Raw genomic sequence first — 19,602 nt, 5'->3', positions numbered from 1 at the left:
GTTTGTAATTTATTAAAAAACAATCCCTAATGTCTGCTGTGTAGTGTTAGCAAAATAGTAATTACAGACACTGGGTCTGTTTGTTTTGGAAAAGAAGACACCTCTATGGATAATTCAGCAAAACCTCCAAGATGGCTGACAATGAAGAAATCCAATGGTGGTGAAGACAACAACTCCCATGATCCGATTCTATTCCAGAACAACACCCAACACCTTTGTTTGTGATTGTTTTGATTGAGGGACCCCTAGTGGCAGAATTTACATGGTGTGTGATGATTAACTGTAGCTCCATATTTATCACAGACCTAGAAGAGTCTGGTATCAAACCCCTGGGATCTAACTCTCAGCAAGAAAATAAATCAGTTTCAGATGGTGTTTCTGATGGGACCGACATTTTTACAACTAGCTGAACATGTGGCTTCTGCACTCACCAGGAAATAAGAGTCGGTCGAAGAATCTGATTGGTAGTTTGTGGTAGATTCAGAGTTGAGGTCATCAACTGTTTTAGGCGATTGTGTATAGACGACCGAGTTGTCGCTTGCACCTTCAACAACTGAACCTGTTGCAGAGTCCACCTCAGTCTCTCCCTCTGGCTTCTCCCACTCACTCAACCACGGAGGTGAGTCGGCCTCTTTCGGGTCCTTATTGTCACGGACAGAAAGGTCTACTGAAAGAGTCTCCTCGCTGGAGGTAGTTGAGCTTGCATCGGAGGAAGAGCCCACCGCTTCACCGGAGAGCTCTACAAATCTCAAGTCGGAGTCTACCTGGCCACTAGTGCTGCTGGGTAATGTGGTGTGGAGAGTTTCGGCAGTTATATTTAAGCTGCCAGTGTCATCGTCCTCTGAAAAACCTTTAGTAGCGGCTGTGGCACCATATCCTGTTGTTCTCTCTGCACCAGAAAGGGACCCGTCTACGGTGGAGACATCCATGTGGACGGTGGTGGCCTGTGTCCTGACAAAGGGGGGAGTTGTGGGCAGGGTGAGGGGCTCTGTAGATTCAGCATTAGGGGTGGTGTTAGGTGTCACTGTGGTGGCGGTAGAAAGAGCAGCTGCTGTGGTTGGGGTAGGTATTTCTGTGGGTGGTGGCTGTGTTGTTGTTGTTGTTGTTGCTGCTGCTGTTGTTGTTGTTGTTGTGGCCCGGACAGTGGGTGGTAAAGGGATCAGGGTTCTGGTAGGTGGTGGGATGGTGGGTGTTGGAGGTTTGAACTTGATGATTGAGTAGCACAAGTGAGCAAGCGAGGAAAGGAAAAGGACAAAGAAAAAGGCAGGGGAGGAGACAATATTAGGATAAAACAAAAGGGTACGCAAATACATTAAGAAGCAACTCATGGGTGACATTAAGGAAAGGATTCATGGTAAAAAGAAATAAAATAAAATTAACAGCAAACAGAAAACAAACACTACACCAACAAAGCAAACAGATAGAACATGCACAGACCAATATGTACACCATGGTTCACAGTGCAGTGTGAGCAACACTTGACCAAACAGACCTAATGCCTTTACAGTGTTTCTCTTCAGTATACAAATACAACCTTCAAATCCATCTTCATTTAAAATTCATAGCTAAATGCAATCTCAGACTCACGTTTTGGTTGTAGATAGTGCCTCCTTGGCTGCAGGTTTGTCTGTGTGTGCATACATGCTGGTGTATGCACCAGTTACACCCCCAGCGGCTGCTAACACACCCTTGGCATCTGGCAAAGGACAAAGTAGGGACACAGGAAGGACCAAACAAACCATGATAAAAAATTAGTGAGAGCAAATACAGTATGTGATCTACATCAATACTTCTACTTCTATCATTAAAACTATTGTACAATTTGCAGTTGATTTTACTTCTGATGTTGAGTTTGGAGCAACGTGTGTTTGTGATGGTGTGTGTACTCACGGCCTGCGTCCAGACAGCTCCTGCACCAAGCTGCAGTTGTAGAATGTGAATTCTGTCTCTGCCACCGTCACATTTATGAAACGCAGCGACAGGGTCACCATCACAAATTCTGCGATCAAGAAAAAAAAAACACAATAATTATTCCAATATTTTTTTTTTGCAATTTTTATAAAGCGTTGCAGCACTGATTTGGCATTTTTGTACATTAAAGCAGAAGTAAGCGATCCGGTCGTTTTGGCTAACTTCTTGTCAGCCGATGGAGTTAGCAGTCCCCACCCTCGTCCCTACGTCACCACATTCACGCGCATCCCTTGGCTGCACACACAGAGAGGACCGCCCCTTTATGCCGTTCTCTCTCCTCATTGGATAAAGCTTGTAGGATACAAGGAAAGTTTTCTCCTCGGCTTACAGCAGAGCAGAGTGACTGACAGACCCGTGTTTCAGACCAAACACTCTATGATTGCTGTCGGAAGATATAACTATTTAAGACTTATATTAACACAAACATTCCGCTTACTTCTTTGGACTTTAGACACTCACCATCTCCATGGCCAATGGGAGGAAGACTGCTGGCATCAGGGGTGGAGCATGTAACACCAGTGTTAGTGAGTGAGGCGGGGGTTTCTGTGTCCTGGAAGAAGCAAGAGTACAACTCTCCATCTCCTAAACTGGGGAGGCCTTCAACTGCCACTGTGATCTGAGGGAGGGGGACAGACATCAACAAGAATAAGAAAAATAAGAAAACAGAAATAATTCAGTTCTGCCCTGCTCAATGCACTAAAGACAGATAAAACATTTTGTATCAATCAAACTACAATGTGTACGAGATATAAACTCAAGACAGACTACAAGATGCAACAGTTTAGTATCTTTCCCCAGCATTACATCAGTTTTCTCCCCACGGCTGATGTTGTACAGGCTGAGGTGCTGAATACTGAGGCACTGCTGCGTCTGGTTGAAACTCCACAGCCACTGGCCCTGCAGAGACCCTCGCTGGCACTCCCACCGCTGACCGCACCTGAAGCACCACAGATGTTAAGAGGACAGGAAACGAGAAAGAGGCAGAGCGAAAGCACGACGGCATTGTACATGATCACACTATTGTTATTTTTTTCTTTAAAAAACACAGGCACAGTAACACACCTTCCCTCCAAGACACACCAGCCACAGTAGGGGTCTTTGGCAGACAGACAGGACTGACAGTCCATATGATCTCCACATTCTGCCACTGGACGCTTCTCTACCTGCAACGACAGAGCGTCAATATTCAGAGGCATGTTTCTGCAGTAGTTGTTGTAATCATCACAGTTTCTCCACCGTGTCACAGCACAAGTTATTTATTCATTCTTTTTTTTAAGGATTTTGGCGGCTATTTGCCCTTCATTGAAATGGGGAGGCAGAGAGAGGGGGAATGACATGCAGCAAAGGGCACTACGGGGGATTTGAACTGGGACCGGCTGCAATGAAGACTATAGCCTCTGTATATGGGGCACCTGTTCAACCCTGTGAGCTATACAACGCCTCTAAATTGTTTTTTATAAATACAAAATCATTCAGCTAATGTTCAGCCAACGACCTAGCATGCTCATTGGCTAATTAACTGGTGTAGCTTTTACAGTAATGTCAACCTTTCTCTGTCAAATTAACCGTAACGGGTCACAGCTATTTTGCAAGCTTGACGTGTTAGCGCTAGCGAACCTGTGAGTAAAGCTTTATGTTCGCGTAATGTCGGTGGAGGTTTTGATTAATTTAAATCCTAACTCAACACCCACTTCCTTATAGCTCTATTTTAAAACTTCCTATTTCTACGTTGACAACATTTTTACCAACTTTTCAGTTGGTAATGGCAATGATAAAGTTTATAATGTTTTTATTCTTCATATGTTCTGACATACGTAGATGCTGGAGCAGGGCTGTCAGGATTTTGGATGATCCATTCCACCCCTGCAATGGGCTAATTCAGCTCCTGAAATCAGGCAGGCGGTTTAGAAGCATTGTGGCGAAAATGGAAAGAGTTAAAAGAAGTTTCCATCCACAGGCCGTCAGGCTCCTAAATCAAAACATGCCATGCACATCTCTAGCACTATGCATCTTGCACCTCAGGCCTGTTTGATTAAGCACTCATGTTTTTTATGTACTTATATGCCTACTTGCCATGACGAATGAAATTATCTTTTTATCTTGCTATTTATTTCTTAATTTTAACGTACGTATTATCTGAGGGACAGCATAGTCTTGGGAGGTAGTCAGGACTTCACTTCACTGCTTGTTGTAAGTGTACTCTATGACTATGCATGTGACAAATGAAGAATCTTGATCTTGATCTTGACATGTAGCTTTATGAGTGCGTTGCTTGTATTTAAACTAATTTGTTTACATGTGAGTGTTAACCTGAAGCTATCGGGCATTTGGACTAAGATGTTCAGCGGTTTAGAAGCGACATAACCCATTCTTCTGAACCGGCAGTTTCCTAAATCCATTATCAGCTTCTACAGCTTCTCCAGCTACCCACACAGAGACACTCTATAGGGAGTGTGCCAACACAATGGAGGCCGCTTTCTCTGATCAATACCATTGTTATGTCTGACCTTACACCTCCTGCTGACTGTTGTACCCATCACAGTAGGGTTGGTGACCTTTGACCTTGACAGCCAGCTGGGCTCTCTGTTTTCTTTTATGCTCTCTGCCTCTCATTCTTTTACGCTCTTTTGCAGCGAGGGAGACGCAGCTTGAGGAAGTATCAAAGCCTGAAAAAACTCTTGACAGACAACATTGTGCGACGATGAATGACAACCCATGTTCAGACTCATGTATGGAGACATCTGGGCGAGTGGCTGGATGGACAGGTTGACCGAGAGGCTGTTTGTGCATCTGTTGAGTAGTTTTAACGGGAAGCACATAAAGCTGTGAGAGCTTGCTTCCTAACATTGATCGCTGGATTCCACATTCTGTTTATTTATTTATCACTATATCATACGCTATAACTGTTTAACTGCATCATTTATAGACTTACAGTAGTTTTGGTCATGAGGTAGATGTGTGCTCCATTCTGATCCAATACAAGGTCACTGTTGATGGGTGAGTTCGGATGGATCGTTGTGTTCGCATATACCTCCACCTTGCCATCTTGGCCAAGATAAACCTGAAAAACAAATGACAAATCAGAAATAGTTGTATAATATAGAATAACTATCACTAACAAAGGATTTATATCTTCAGACGTTTTTAGACAAAAGCCGAATGTGCTGCAGGACTAAAATGAAGGGCTGTTAAAAAAGAAAATAACACAAAAGGAATATCTTCTTCAGCTTACAAATCAAAAGCAAATCTAATCATGCTTGTGCAGGATTGCAGCAGAAGTGGCCATGAATGTGATTACCACACAGTCAAATCTAATATGAAGCACAGGAAGACACCTCTGGCTTAAGTGATTCCCAGGCCTTCAAACTCTCATGTTTCCCTAATGTTAATGAGATTAGCAGAGGTTTTCATGCCTCTTTCCATAAAGCTCTCACTTGATCACTGTGAACAGCATGGAGAACCAGTTGTCCCATTAAGAGGATACACTCAACACATAATGGCATTGGGAAGATGCTCCGTTAGGCTTGGTGACTTGGACACATTTCTGCAGTTTGTTGTTGTGCATGTTGTACTGAAGAGGATAGGACAGTGTTTTTAAAGGAGATGGTTGCATTTTTTCCAATCTATGTTAAAACAACAGCCACATGCCCGTACAAACTACACAAATCTCCTCTACATAGAAGTAAATCATTGCTATTATCAAATTATTATTGACTAAAGCGGAGTAAATCCAAAATGCCTGTTAACGAATATGGTAACAGAAAGAATTAAAGCCATCAGGAAAGCAGGAGTACAGATTTCTCATTTGAGCGTGGTTATCAGACAATATTTGTTCACATTTAAGTATCACTGCATCTTTATTCCAACACACACCATTCTTAAACAAAGTATAAAAAGGGATGCTGATGCTGTCACACATAGTGCGAAATACGGGGGGGTTTGGGGGGGTCGGACCCCCCCGATTAACCCCTTGAGACCCCCTGAAAGACTCAAAAGCAAAATCTGAGGGGGGTCTCAATCTTGTCAAAAAATAAATAATATAATATAATAATTTTATTGTGCTCAATTAAATGTGTTTAAGATCACCATGTCCAGTATTCATAATTCAAAACATTTATTCGTTTAACATTAAGCTGAACCATGTCACCTGCGCATTATGCAAATTAGCCATGTGCGCCAGCCCAGCGCAGGAGTCGAGCCCACTCGCTATCAGAACAGAGGATCCCGTTCCTCTCCACCCTCTGCCGAAGAAAGTGAAGTTGAGGCCGAGTGCTCTGAAGACGTAGCCGCAGCCCCTGCTGCTAGCACTGGTGATTGGCCGCTTTTTTTTCTTTTTTCTTTTTTTTCTTTTTTTTTTACACCTAAGCAGGTGGGGTAATGGAAATACCGCAACCCTTGGCTTGACATTAAGGCAGGAAAATAACTTGAGGTAAGAGGCTAGCCTGCTTCAGCATACTATGGCCTGAACCCCCAGTGGTGTTGTTTGGCCAGGCGCCTGTTGTGAGCTATTTGTCTGTGCTTTTTCAATTTTCATGATGGCCCGTTATACGAATGTGATTTGTGGACGTGTTCAATGCTGTGTTTAAACGTATTTGCCAGATGGATGATAAGGTTACATGATCGGTCATAGTTGCAGGCTGAGGATCTCGTGCACATAATTGCACGTCAGTCTCTGATCTCCAGATTTATACAGTTGTTATTTGAGTGCACGAGTTTGGTGTCTTTCATTCATTTTAATTATTGTATTTTATTTATTGTCTATTCGTTTCTGCATTGCCCTGATCGCGCCAGTCTCCTATACCTGGCATTTATTCATTGTTCAAGTGCGCCAGTGTGGTGCCAATTATTGTCTTTTATTTATTGAATTATCGTCTATTTATTATCAATTACTTTCTGCATTGTAATGCACAACTTTGCCTCCCCTTTTTAGGCTATAGGCTAATTTTCTTGGCTTATTGTAATGTTATAGTCCTACTTTATAAAAAGAAAAAAAAAACGGTATTGCGCAACAATCGCGAGTTAGGGACCCCCCCGAATATTGATGGGTATTTCGCACACTGCTGTCACACCTCTGATTCCTGAATGACAATGGGGCAATATGTTGACTTTGTTTAGCTCAGGGTAATTAAGCAGAAGCATCATAAAGAGGAGTCCTTGTAAGGAAGGGAAGTATCTGCTTCATGTCTCTCCTGTGCACCTCATCTTCAACCCTCATGAATCTTTTTTAGGGGCGTGACTTTGTTCTGCTGAACATCATCTTCATCATAACAGACCCTATCTTGATGGTGATACTTCTATACAGACCGGTGTGTTAAATTATCAAGGAGCACGGTGAATGTTTTATTCCAACCCTGGTTGCCTCACAGTGATGAAAGGGATGACAACACTCCAGGGAGTCATTGGTCCCCACATAGTGCAACATGTAACACTTTGCTTCCTGTACAGATTCAATTAATTAAACACAGTATGTAAATTAGGGAGCTTTAAAAGTGCTGGGCATGTGATTTTTATTTTTTATTTTTTTATCTTAGGGTGGAAGAAGACTGTTTGTTCCCTGTGCTTTTATTCTGTGTGCTAAGCTGTCACTAATGTCAAACTATTCCTGTAACTCCAACAGGACAGTTCTGTGGATGGACTGAACTTGAGCCGGTGACACTAATTAATGGCCATCCCAAATACTGCACACACACACACACACGCACACACTCACAGAGAGTCCTGCATCTGGACACTGTGGAATTTGACCTGCTGTGATACGATAATCCAGTTACAATAGCTTACTTGAGATGGCTACATGGGGTGCTGCTTTGATCTGCTACCTAAAAGTACTGTGTTTGACTCTGATGTCGCTCTCTCTCTTTCTTTCACACACACATACACACACACACACACACACACAATGAAACAGGCCTTGTAACCATCTCCTTGAATACCTCACTGCAGAGTAATGTCTACAAGCCTCTTATCTCATCCACTACATGTACCAGATCTGTGCAGATGTTTTTCTCTAAAGGTGGTAATAGGCAGGTGTTTTAGGACAATACAGTATTCAGTAAAAGCAGCATTCATTCAGACCTTTACAAATCATAAATCTATTTCTGGCGACTTATTCCATCAATCCTTCCAAGAAAACTTCCACTATTATCCCAAAAATGCATCGAGCTCAAGTCTCCAAGAATCACATACTGAAGTCCACAGAACAAAAAGTGAATGTATTAAGCATGGGATCATGCTGGTATGCAAGTCTATGTGTGTTGGAACGTGGTGAATGTCAGAATGACTGGAATCTTCCAGGCTGTAATCACAGAGTGATGCTGAGGTATATGGGAACCGGCTTGGACTTGGACAAAAAAAAAAAAAAAAAGGTTTATGTGGTGGTGAGGTGTGTTTGCTTCACTGGGGAATGATTCATAGATGAACTGAAAAGGAGCAGATGGGAACAGCCTCAAGGGCAGGGCTGTATGGATAACAGTATAAAGCCGTTCCACATGTGTGGTTGCAGTGATTTGGAAATCAGGAAACTATCATAATAAGATATGACCTAATGGTCTAAATATTCCCATGATACACAATGGTCTTCTGTTTTACCTTGGATGCACTGTTAATTTGTGCGGGCGTCTCCCAGCCTGGCGCATGGTTCATGCCTGGACAGGCTGATTGGCGTAAAGAAACTGGCAGAATGACAGCAAAACCGATGAGTTACCTTGTGTAGAGTCCCTTTGGAGTCTCCCAGGAAGGCGATGCTGTGTCCATCTCTCACACTGACGGCCACAGCAGTGAGGCGGGCGGCCGAGGTGTGCCACACGGTCTTGGCTACCAGCGGTGACCGGCTGGCCATGGGGCTCGGGGTGTGGTCAGAGCCGCAGGGATACGCCTTCAGGGTATTCTACGAAGTTTGGCCAGAGCGGAAAGGGTATCGTTAGCTGGTTTGTCCTTCCGCTCGCCTTTCATTCTTTGCTACCACTTCCTTAAGAGTCACCGAATCCTCTTAATTCATCATAAGAGGATTGCACCGTAGGTTAAAGCAGATTCATTCAGATAAGCCAACTCGCTCTTTTGGTCTGGCAAAACAAGCGCTCCAAATCCTGCTTTCCAGTAAGTCTCTGAGCTCTGGCTCCAGATAATTGGCCCTGACGGAGGAAGCCGAATGGGACATCTAGTTTTAGTCTACTTAAGAGTTTGTTTATTAAAAAAATAAGACAGGCTGAGGGACTGTGATCTAATACGTCTTCCCTGTTCTCTCTTACTTCAATCAGCCCTCTGTTTTTCTCTCAGCATCTTCTTCCTCTGCAGCCCTCCTCCCTGTTACTCTCTGTGCTACAGTCTCTTCTATTCCCATGTTTCTACCCCCACCCCCCTCTTACTCTGTCCTCTTATGTCAGTGGGTTTCAAAAGAACTCCAATCCTTCCTTGTCAGCGCTCATTAGGCAGCGGCGCAGCTGATTCAGGGTTAGTTTGGTTTATTGATCCCTAACGATCCCATTAAATGGTTCTGAGGGCTGATGAGACCCGAGCGGCTGCAGGGCAGCAGCGTGGGGGGGTTCACTGGAGGGCTGCAGCTGGGCAAAGCCACTTCTGGGGCATATGTAAGGCACTGGGCCTCATTACAAGACTTCCAACAATCCATTATATATATATAGCTGCAACTTCATCCTGTTTCTCATTGTAATTCTGCCAGTGAAGTCATCCCTTGTTTTGCCTTTCTCTGAATGCTGAAGCTGACAGAGTCAATAGATCTGAGGTACAGGAAGACAACAGGAAATAATTCATAATGATGTATAGCTCTAATGTATGTACTTCGAGGCAATTATCCATGCTCACAAAGCAGAAAACACTGTAGCACGCAAATCACAGAAAGAGACCAGAGGGAAACAGGTATTAACAGAATCTTTGTTTTAAAATCCACCAAATATTTGCTTATCCTCCATCAAAGAAAAGGTCAACTCCAACATCAGGTGGATGTTGAAACTATTAAGATTTTCCTTACCAGGGGCAGGTTGGCACAGCTGGACTTGACCTCGTACTCTATGTAGGCCACCTCCCCTCTTCCCTCCACCCGCCCATCCTGGGTGTAGCAGAGGTCACGGGTGGAGTCGATGTGCCTGTCGAGCTCGTCCAAAGGATAGACGCACAGGGCCGAGGCATCCAGAGGACTGTTGTTTGTGGAGCTTACGTGGGTGGAGAAGACTCCCAGCAGATCCTTGCCCTCCCGGCCTGCACCTTGTCCCACCTGTTGCAACAGAGGCGTGGGAAAAACTTGGGATAGTTAAACACAGGCCAGTATCAGAGAAACAATTCTGAATGACTTAAAGGGATAGTTCAACATTTAGGCAAATTAGCGCATTGCCATAATCCCTAATAGTTTTAGGAGTAGGTTCACTACCTTTATTTGTCGGTGCAAGCTATTTTTAGAACGGTGGAGCAGAGCCACAAACTGCTCAGAGCTACACTACGGAGGGTCATGGGATTTCTTGGTTTCCCTCATCAAACTCATCAAATACAAATCCAACAACTCCAAAACACTCTGGTGGACAAGTTGTGACCTGAACATTCACCACGCTATGAGATAATAACGGTTAATAATAATGAGACAGAGTTGTTTTAGAGGTAAATTCATGCACGCTGATGCGCGTTCCCGTCAGGGACAGTTTTTAGGTAAGCAGTCTCTGCATTTGCCTTGAAAACAACTCAGTCTCGTAACGTTCCGTTATTATCTCATAGTGTGGTGAATGTGCAGATCACAACTTGTCCACCAGAGCGTTTTGGAGTTGTTGGATTGTGTATTTGATGAGTTTGATGAGGGAAACCAAGAAATTCCATGAGCCTCCGTAGCGTAGCTCTGAGCAGCTCACAGCTCTGCTCCGCCGTTCTAAAAACAGCTTGCACCAACAATTAAAGGTAACAAACCTACTCCTAAAACTATAGGGATTATGGCCATGGGCCAATTTGCCAAAATGTTGAACTATCCCTAACTAACATCCATGCTCTCTGGTGTCAACGAAGAGAAACTTTTAGGATTTGGTGCTTCCCTCATTATAAGTAGAAGTATTGATATGCAAATAACATATAAACGAGAAACATATGAACTTACCTTGGCGGCCTGGAGCAGGTTATATGTCCTTGAATGCGACGTTGATGATTGGCAGACAAGAGGAACTTCCACATAGGAATAGTAGGAGGTGTCATTCAGGCACACTCTGGCAGCATAGGTCCGGTACTCCCGCGATGCCGACTTGATGTCACGGCGGTAAAACAAGAAGTACACATACGTACGCCGAGTGAATGCCGTCACAAAATGGTGGTCGTACTCCGACAGACGCCCGGCTACGGCCAGTTTAGCGGTCTCCTCGTAGGAAAAGATGGGTTCTGATGAGAGGTGGCGGGTAGAGATGGGTGGGTGGCTGGCGGTATAACCCCTACCCACATACATTACTGTCCTTCCACCACGAAGCCCCACCACCAGCCCCACTGTGGACACTGATGGATCATTGGCCGCAACGTACTGTGTATCCACTGGCCTCTCGGTGGAGAAAAGAACCTTTTTGATAGACGACAGGCTGCGTTTCTGGCAGGTGCCCTGGTGGACGCTCCCACAGGTGATCAACTCTGACGCCTTTGGATCCACCAGCAGCAGTTTGTTGTGATTGCTGGTTCTCCTTGCCTGGGGGCAGTTGGCGTCAGTGACCGGGGGGAGGCATTCTTTGCTGTCGCTGACCGGGCCAGTCATCTCCTCCTGTTCCAGCCGGAGCCCATCCACTCCATCCAGCTGGAAGAGGTGGTCCCTGGCCCCCACGTACACCGTCCCCACAGAGGGGTCAGGGTGGAGCACCAGGTGCTGGAATTCGGTGTCATTTCGGGAAAAGCTGGGGTAGGAGCGACCACGGGCAGAAACAAAGACGATGGGGATGAGGAGCCAGAGCAGGGTGGAGTTCAGAGCCTTCCCATGTAGCATGGCAAATAATCTGCCGGGGGAAAAATAGAGCAGGGTTACAGGCCCCGTACAAACAGATGTTTGAGGTTAAACGGGAACATTTAATAGGACTAAAAGCTGCTTCCATGTAGTTGAGCATGGTGCAAGTTTAAGCGTTTTAGAGAGCTTAGGTTTAGACTGGGAAAATGTTAAGAAGAGGAAGAGGCTCTTAACATTTAAGCTAGCTTTTTTTCACACACTCACACACAGACAAATTCAAACATGACAGAATATATTAAAGAACAAGTGTTATTTATTCTGAATCTATTCTTGTATTATTTATTCACCAACCATCAGCATGAAATATTAGCTGAAGTACCTGCACACTGTACCACAGAGATTCACACTATGGTATTAGATCTATTTGTTGTTTTGAGCCATGCTGTAACATTGGAGGACATGTTCCCCCATTAACATGAAGAGGAACCCATTTCAGATTTATATTTAAACCCATTCACAAATAATTTACTTTTGTTTGTGTAAGATCTACAGTTCCCAGCTGCTACGTGAAGTAATGTATTCTTGTCTGTGATTGCTGGTTGGTTGTCAAGGGTTTTATCAACAAGAACAAAACAAACAACATTCTGTTTATTAGTGAGTCACACCAAAACATGTTGGGAAAACCCCCTCACCATCTATGGTCTGTGTTAAGCTGAAGACTTCCTCCGCCTGATCACCTGGTATCATATCCCATTCCTTTCTTCTCCGTCTGTAAATGATTAGCAATCTGCAAACAGAGACGGGAGACGAAAAGACAGACTGAGACATGACTCAGAGACGGATGACTCTCTTATCCGATTATTCATCAAAATGTCACAACACCAAGTGTGAAATTACACATGCGCGCACTGTTTATACCCTTACCACGATGCAGACTGCATTCATTAGATTACAAACACCAGCGGCCGTGGTATCCCTTACAGCTGCAGCATTCGAAACAACAACTCTCATTTCCTATTTCCACAGGCATCACTCAACACCTCGGAGCAGAGTGGTTTGTGGACACTGAGAGCCTTCACATTAGAGATAAAAACCCCTTTAATTATTGAAGAGGTTCCTCAGACCTTTCTCTGACCTCCTCGAGAAAGGTCACATAATAAATAAATAAATAAATAACTGTAGCCCACAGGGTGTGGAGCGAGCTTTAAACTGGGCACATCATGTACTGTAAGAGCTCAGCGAGAATCACAGACACAGAACATTATTTATTTTGAAACCGAGCTGAAGCCCTGGTGAGATTATTCACGCCCGGCAACCCTGCATAATGACAACGTGGAGAGAGGATAGCTATGTCTCAAAAAGTGTGAGATTCAATATTGTGCGCTATTACTTTGCCATGTGAATAGATTTCTGAGGCATTACGCATGCAGTGCCATCTCACCTAACTGTCTACCCCCTGCGGGCTGCAATCAGGACAAAGACAAGGCGGGGATGAAAGGGAGGGGACTGGGAATCTGTGTGCATGTTTGTGTGTGTCGGAGAGAATGCGTGTGTGCGTGCGTGCGTGTGTACATAACCAGGGGCCATCAAGGAGCAGGTGCATGTGTCTTCGTATGTGTCTGGTAAGTGGGTGAGTGTGTCTCAGGCCTCCTCTTTACTTATTCATGAGCAGAATAAGAAGTATAATAAGTAATAACCTCCACGCCCACTGACAGAGGGTTTGAGTTGTGTGTGTTTGTGTGTGTGTGTGTGTGTGTGTGTGAGTGTCAGGAAGGGGGGGCCATTACACAGTCTATTAAACAAGGCTGAAAATTCATACAGTCCTTTGGGACAGGGGAGGAATCGTCTTTATGAAATATATATATACATAAAACAAACCAATTCTTTGTGCCTCATGTTTTATTGAGTCAAATCTGCTCATGCTGTCAGATATAACTTCTTTGTAGTGTGCAGAATAATAGAATATCAGCTGCGTATCTTCCTGTGAAAAAAGCACTTTCCCACAGCACTACATTTTCTTTTCAACTGCTGAACGCAAAGGAATAGCACAGTAGTTCTGTGGGTGAAATGTGGTGCTGGACTGGATTGTGTGGCTAAAACACGTTTTTGTGCACAGCTAAACGCAGCTCTGCCACTCTGCAGGTGCTACCTGTTGTCTCACCTGACTGGGAGAGAATCCATTGCAGATAATAATGCACGACTACCTCACACAACTCCACATCAACAAACCCAAAATATCCACTCAGTGGCTATACAGTACTGCTTGTCAGTACCATGGTTATGGGGAAGAGGAGCCAATCCCAGCTTCACATACTCACATACCCATGTGTACTGTATTGGACTGTGTGGTGGGAAGCCTGAGAGAAGCCACACACACACACAGGCACAGTGAGAAGATGCAAACTCCACCCAGGAAGTAGCCAGGCCCAGCCCAAAGATGTCCCTTTAACAACATTAGCCAACATCAACCACCATATTAAGCCAATGGTCAGACCAGACCCAGTAAACCTGCAGTAGGAAAACTCTTCAGTGTTTCACAATGAGAACAGTGTCTGTTGTTCATGAACTCAGCATTTCATCGGAAAAAGGAAGAATAACTTGTTCCAAAGTAGAGAGGTGAAATGATTTATTATGAAACCACTGACAAGCCACTGACACCAACAGCTCACAGAGACTAGAAGGGCTTATTTTCGTTTCACAGCTGGATGCAATTATGTAATTTAACACTTTGTAAAGTAAACCTCCTTCCAATCAGTAGATTCCACCCAATTACATGTAAAAACAGTTACCGTGTCCAGAGCTGAAGCTAGAACCCGTCCGTCTGGATATTTTCTGCCTCTGTGACCGAGCCTGGGAACAATTCTTGACAAATTCTCACTGCTACTCGGAGCAGGCGTCCTCACCTGCTCTTTGACCGCCCATCGTGGCGCGGTCAAATTATTTATAGCACTGAAGTGACCCCCATCGCCATGGGAACTTCCTATTACCAACCAGCAATGGTGGTGGCTTCCTACGAAGCTACCATGAGATCAGACGGGATGACTGTGGTGTGTGAGACGAAGCGGAGACGGAGGCGGATGAGCACACACGAGAAACAACGCTGCGGTTGAAAAGATGGGAAAATCCAATGTGGAATATTTCTCTTGACATCTTGAGACCTTCTGTGGCAATGCAACATTTTCACTTCATCAATCAACTAAATTACCACTCTCCAAGTAAGATTGCTCTTTAATTGTGAGTGAAGGAAGTTTGTGGACTTCCAGGAGCATAAATCAGCAGCTTTTAAGCTTTTTAAGACAGAATAGATCCCTTTTTTTTTCCTTTTTTAAAGTTCAGCTCCCAAAGGGTTCATCATCTTCTACTGAAAATGAAACACTAATGTTTCCTCTTACGGTGGAGGCAACTTCATGGTAACACATAAACACAAACACCACCGCCACCCTTCAGAGGAGCAGAGGGGCTGCTCATGCAACAATCTCCAGGGTTCATCAGTTGGGTCTGGTATGCAGCATGTTCGGCCATGGGGCACAGTCCAAGAAACTATAAATAACCTCTGGTAGCCCATTAGACTGTCAGCTCAACTGGGGAGGGGAGATGGTGGTCGCAGAGGAGTGGTGGAGTAAATATTCACATGCAAGTAAGGATATAAATAAACATTTGAGTGATTTCCTCAGAGTTGTAGTCTTGTCCTGTGCAAACAGTAGAAGACTCTACCCAGAATCATAGCTTCTTATAGCTGTTGACATCAGGGGAGCCCACCCATCTCCTATCAACAGTGTGTGTGCACCAATGACTTCTACAAATGCCTCAGAATGCGGTTCCATCAGTGAACTTTTGCCCCAGCCGTTCCTATCTGCCTCACGTTCTTCTCTCTGTCCATGTTAATTAATCACTGAGAGAGTCTGCTGTGCAAGTTCATTTCTAAAGCTCCTAATGAGCCATGACAGCCCACTGAACGCCTTAGACCTTATAAAATATGTGGGGGTCAGCAGCACGGGGGACAGTGCCCCCGCATCGGGCCCGGAGCCATCACCGCCTCGCATTGTTATGTTCTGGTGGGTCGGGCTGGCGTCTCGCCCGGAGGCCCCAGACTCTAGCATCTGAGGCTCCCATCCAGAGCGTACAGTATAGAGAAAGAGCAGCACATGGGGGTCTGTTCGAGATCAGCGAGGCCTTCAATGACAACACACAGGATACCACTGAGAAGATAAAGAACAGGCCTATGCATTTGCCGGTAAACACTTGTAACTGATTTAAAAGTAGGGAGTGGAAAGAGTTGGCATATGTGTTTGGATGACGTTAATGACACTGATAGAGTTATACTGACAATAATGTCGCTGAAAAGCCTGAAAATCCAATTATCGGGGCCTCGGAAGGATAAAAATGCAGTTTTCTGTGTTTTCTCCAGCAAGTTTTTCATGCTGAAGGTGAAAGACAACATAAATAGAGTTGCTTTTTTTTAAGAAAAGAAACACAAACACTCTAATGTCATGTTTTTCAGTAGCAGACATCTGGCGAAGACATCGTCACAGTCGCTGCTCTCTAATAACAAAATATAAACATGGCAGTTTTCTCCTGTTTCAGTTCGGCATCGCTCTGCACTACAAAGTAAACCTAATGAATGTAAGCACACTGTTACTCACATCCATTAAGTGGGTGAATTCTGACACTTAAAGGGATAGTTCAACATTTTGACAAATTGGCCCTTTGCCATAATCCCTATAGTCATAGCAGTAGGTTCGTTACTTTTAATTGTCGGTGTGGGCTATTTTTAGAACGGTAGAGCAGAGCGGCGAGCTGCTCAGACCTACGCTACGGAGGCTAATGGAATTTCTTGGTTTCCCTCATCAAACTGACCTGCACATTCACCACACTATGAGATAATAACAGAACGTTACGAGACAGAGTTGTTTTTAAGGTACATTCATGCAAAACTGCTGATGCGCGTTCCTGTCCGGGGCAGCTCTTTGGCAAGCAGTGTCTGCATTTGCCTTGAAAACAACTCTGTCTTGTAACATTCCATTATTATCTCATAGCGTGGTAAATGTGCAGGTCACAACTTGTCCACGAGAGCGTTTTGGAGTTGTTGGATTGTGTCTTTGATGCGTTTGATGAGGGAAACCAAGAAATCCCATTAGCCTCCGTAGCGTAGCTCTGAGCAGCTCGCAGCTTTGCTCTGCCATTCTAAAAATAGCTCACATCAACAAATAAAGGTAACAAACCTACTGCTATGACTATAGGGATTATGACAATGGGCCAGTTTGCCAAAATGATGAACTATCCCTTTAACTATAAATCAGAAATATTATATGTAAACCCCTCACATCTCTAAACCCTACCAGCTGATATCAAGCACCACTGCATAAAAAAAGAAAATACAACAAACCTGCCTGGACACGATTGCCACCATTATTGTATGGCATGACTCAGGTTAAACGTTCAATAAAACATGAACCAACACAGGCCAAGGAAGTCATCTTTTATCATCTAACTTGACAGGCAGTCATAAAAGAAATATGAGGTGTTAGGACTAGTTATCGTAAATGAATGCTTCCCAATTAAATCTTTACAACCTGTGCATGTTGCTTGTTCACTGGTGGGAATTTTAACATGTTTCCAGATTGCTGATGTCACTGTGTCATTAATAAATAAAGTCACTTGTCTTTTTTTTAACCAGAAATCAATTCTTCTTTTCTGCTCTGAAACATTAGTGAATGTAGAGCACAACATTTTGCAGAGGCTGGTACAGGGTGATAAAGAATTGATTTCTGGGAAAATGTATATTTTATTTGAGCATTAAAGCAGATAACAGCGGCACGGCCGTTTCGGCTAATGCTGTGTTCAAGGCAGGCTTTTGAAACCGTAAGTTACAGCTTCAAGTCACAACTACGACTTGGTAGCGTTCCAGGTAACCCGTAGCTCGTGTTTTTACCGTCCTGTTGTCTGTGAAAGTTCCCTATAACGGCCACTCGTAACTTCCGACCCGTGAACTCGTACCAGATCGAACTGGTATGACTTCACAGGAAGGAAAAACACAAAGTACGAGTTTCCGTGAACGCACCATGAGTTAGCAGCCCCCGCCCTTGTCAGGCATCAATTGGTCCTCGTGCTACGTCACCACATTCAGGCGCATCCCTTGGCTGCACACACAGCCCTTCATGCCGTTCTCTCCCCTCATTGGATAACACTTGTATCCCACAAGGAAAATTTTCTCCTCGGGTTACAGCAGAGCAGAGTGACGGAGAGACTCGTGTTTAGGCTGAAATACTTCATGTAAGTGATTGCTGACGGAAAATAGGACTATTTAGGACTTATATTAACAAAAACATTCCACTGATATCTGCTTTAAACTGCAAAACTATGATATCTACTACAAGTACAGACTCATGTACTCACTGATACACAGTAGTGTATTTTAAACAGTACTGGAGATCCCCATCCAGCTTTATCGTCAACTCTTGGGTCATGAATTGATGGATTCAAGTTTTGTTTGTGGCGAATGAATGACAAAAAAGGAAGCTGATTGCTCAAAGATTTGTACTGTCAAGAATGATTACAGTTGCTCAGCTTGTTAAAGTTAAAACCTTACACAAAAGCAGCAGCAGACGACCACTGATCTCTGTGACTCCACCGAAATAAACTGATTACACCCCATATTTTTGCCTAAAGGCTGACTCAAGAGCCAGCAGATCCTTAAGCTTGGAACATTTAGCACAAGCAAAAAGAGGTCTGGACTGTGAGCTTTTTTTCTTTTTTTATTCCGTGGTGTTAGCACAAGAACGGACAAGGTCTTCATGCTTCAGTTAAAGTTATCTGACAAATCTGGACTCCTTTCTGCAAAGAAATCACTAACCCTGTCGGACAAGAGGTGACTAAAACTGATAAATAAAAGCTACTGTGAGTCTGTTGAACCTTAAACACCCTATATGTGTGACTAAGCTCACTTTTCCACTGAAACACAACCAACTGGAGGTGCGATCGCACCCTTCACGTCACTCCAAATCCACATTTACATCCAGCAGGCACACCCACGGTACAGTCGGTGCAGTTGCTGGTTGTGCGTGTCCCTATACTTAGATGGTTAGATCAGTGAAAGCGCTAATATTATGAGAGCCAGATGTACACGTTTGGCCTCTCTCCATTTCCGTCGCCTTCTTTAGGGTCAATGGCAATCTTTCTCCCCTCAGCTCACATGCAGACACAGAGGGTCTCTCTCTCAGTCTCTCCGGTGGGCTGAAGGGGCTCTCTGTCTGCTGCTGGAGGGAATAGTGTCCCTTTCACGGCTCCACGACCGAGTGGCTGCGCTGAACGGACACAGGATAAAAGCCACTTCCCTTGGAAAGAGAGTCCACACACACATATCTACATGAGTGCCGAGACACAACACACTTTTTCATGTGCCCACACCCACAGACTCCCCCCCCTCCCCACACACACACACACACACACACACACACACACACACGCTTAGCTGGTTTTATGACAGGATCCTTTCACCCTGGAGACAGTAACGCTCTCCCTGGAAAAAGCAGGTGTTAAGCCGAGCTGCTTGGTACAACATGACACGCACGACCTGAGATCCACTGTAATAGCAAAGGCCTTTCATCTGCTGCGATGTCTTTACTGATACTTCATGATCTCTATTCAGTCGTTTAGAAAAGCAGCTCGTTCTTACAAAGTGCATTATCACCAGACACCAAACTGTTGTTGAATCTGGCCAG

The 19,602-nt window shown here is 44.3% G+C and overlaps 1 protein-coding gene across 1 annotated transcript in view; it reads right to left on the bottom strand.

Annotated features, from left to right (window-relative positions):
* Positions 1-19,602, bottom strand: part of LOC146984207 (plexin-B1-like) — a 65,903-nt gene that overhangs the window by 21,598 nt on the left and 24,703 nt on the right. Inside the window, exons 2-12 of the mRNA XM_085781152.1 lie at positions 12,574-12,668; positions 11,063-11,933; positions 9,959-10,201; positions 8,675-8,857; positions 4,904-5,032; positions 3,034-3,134; positions 2,776-2,908; positions 2,431-2,587; positions 1,891-1,999; positions 1,588-1,696; positions 432-1,205 (exon numbers count right to left, since the gene is read on the bottom strand). Coding sequence (XP_085637278.1) covers positions 432-1,205; positions 1,588-1,696; positions 1,891-1,999; positions 2,431-2,587; positions 2,776-2,908; positions 3,034-3,134; positions 4,904-5,032; positions 8,675-8,857; positions 9,959-10,201; positions 11,063-11,923 — 2,799 coding nt within the window. The 5' untranslated portion in view covers positions 11,924-11,933; positions 12,574-12,668. The remainder of the gene's footprint in view (positions 1-431; positions 1,206-1,587; positions 1,697-1,890; positions 2,000-2,430; positions 2,588-2,775; positions 2,909-3,033; positions 3,135-4,903; positions 5,033-8,674; positions 8,858-9,958; positions 10,202-11,062; positions 11,934-12,573; positions 12,669-19,602) is intronic.

The sequence above is a fragment of the Trachurus japonicus genome, chromosome 7, assembly GCF_045865225.1.
Source record: "Trachurus japonicus isolate A0001 chromosome 7, Traja_1.0".
In the NCBI taxonomy this organism is placed as follows: domain Eukaryota; kingdom Metazoa; phylum Chordata; class Actinopteri; order Carangiformes; family Carangidae; genus Trachurus; species Trachurus japonicus.
The sequence above is the reverse complement of the archived record's forward strand: the minus strand, read 5'-3'. Positions and strand labels throughout refer to the sequence as shown.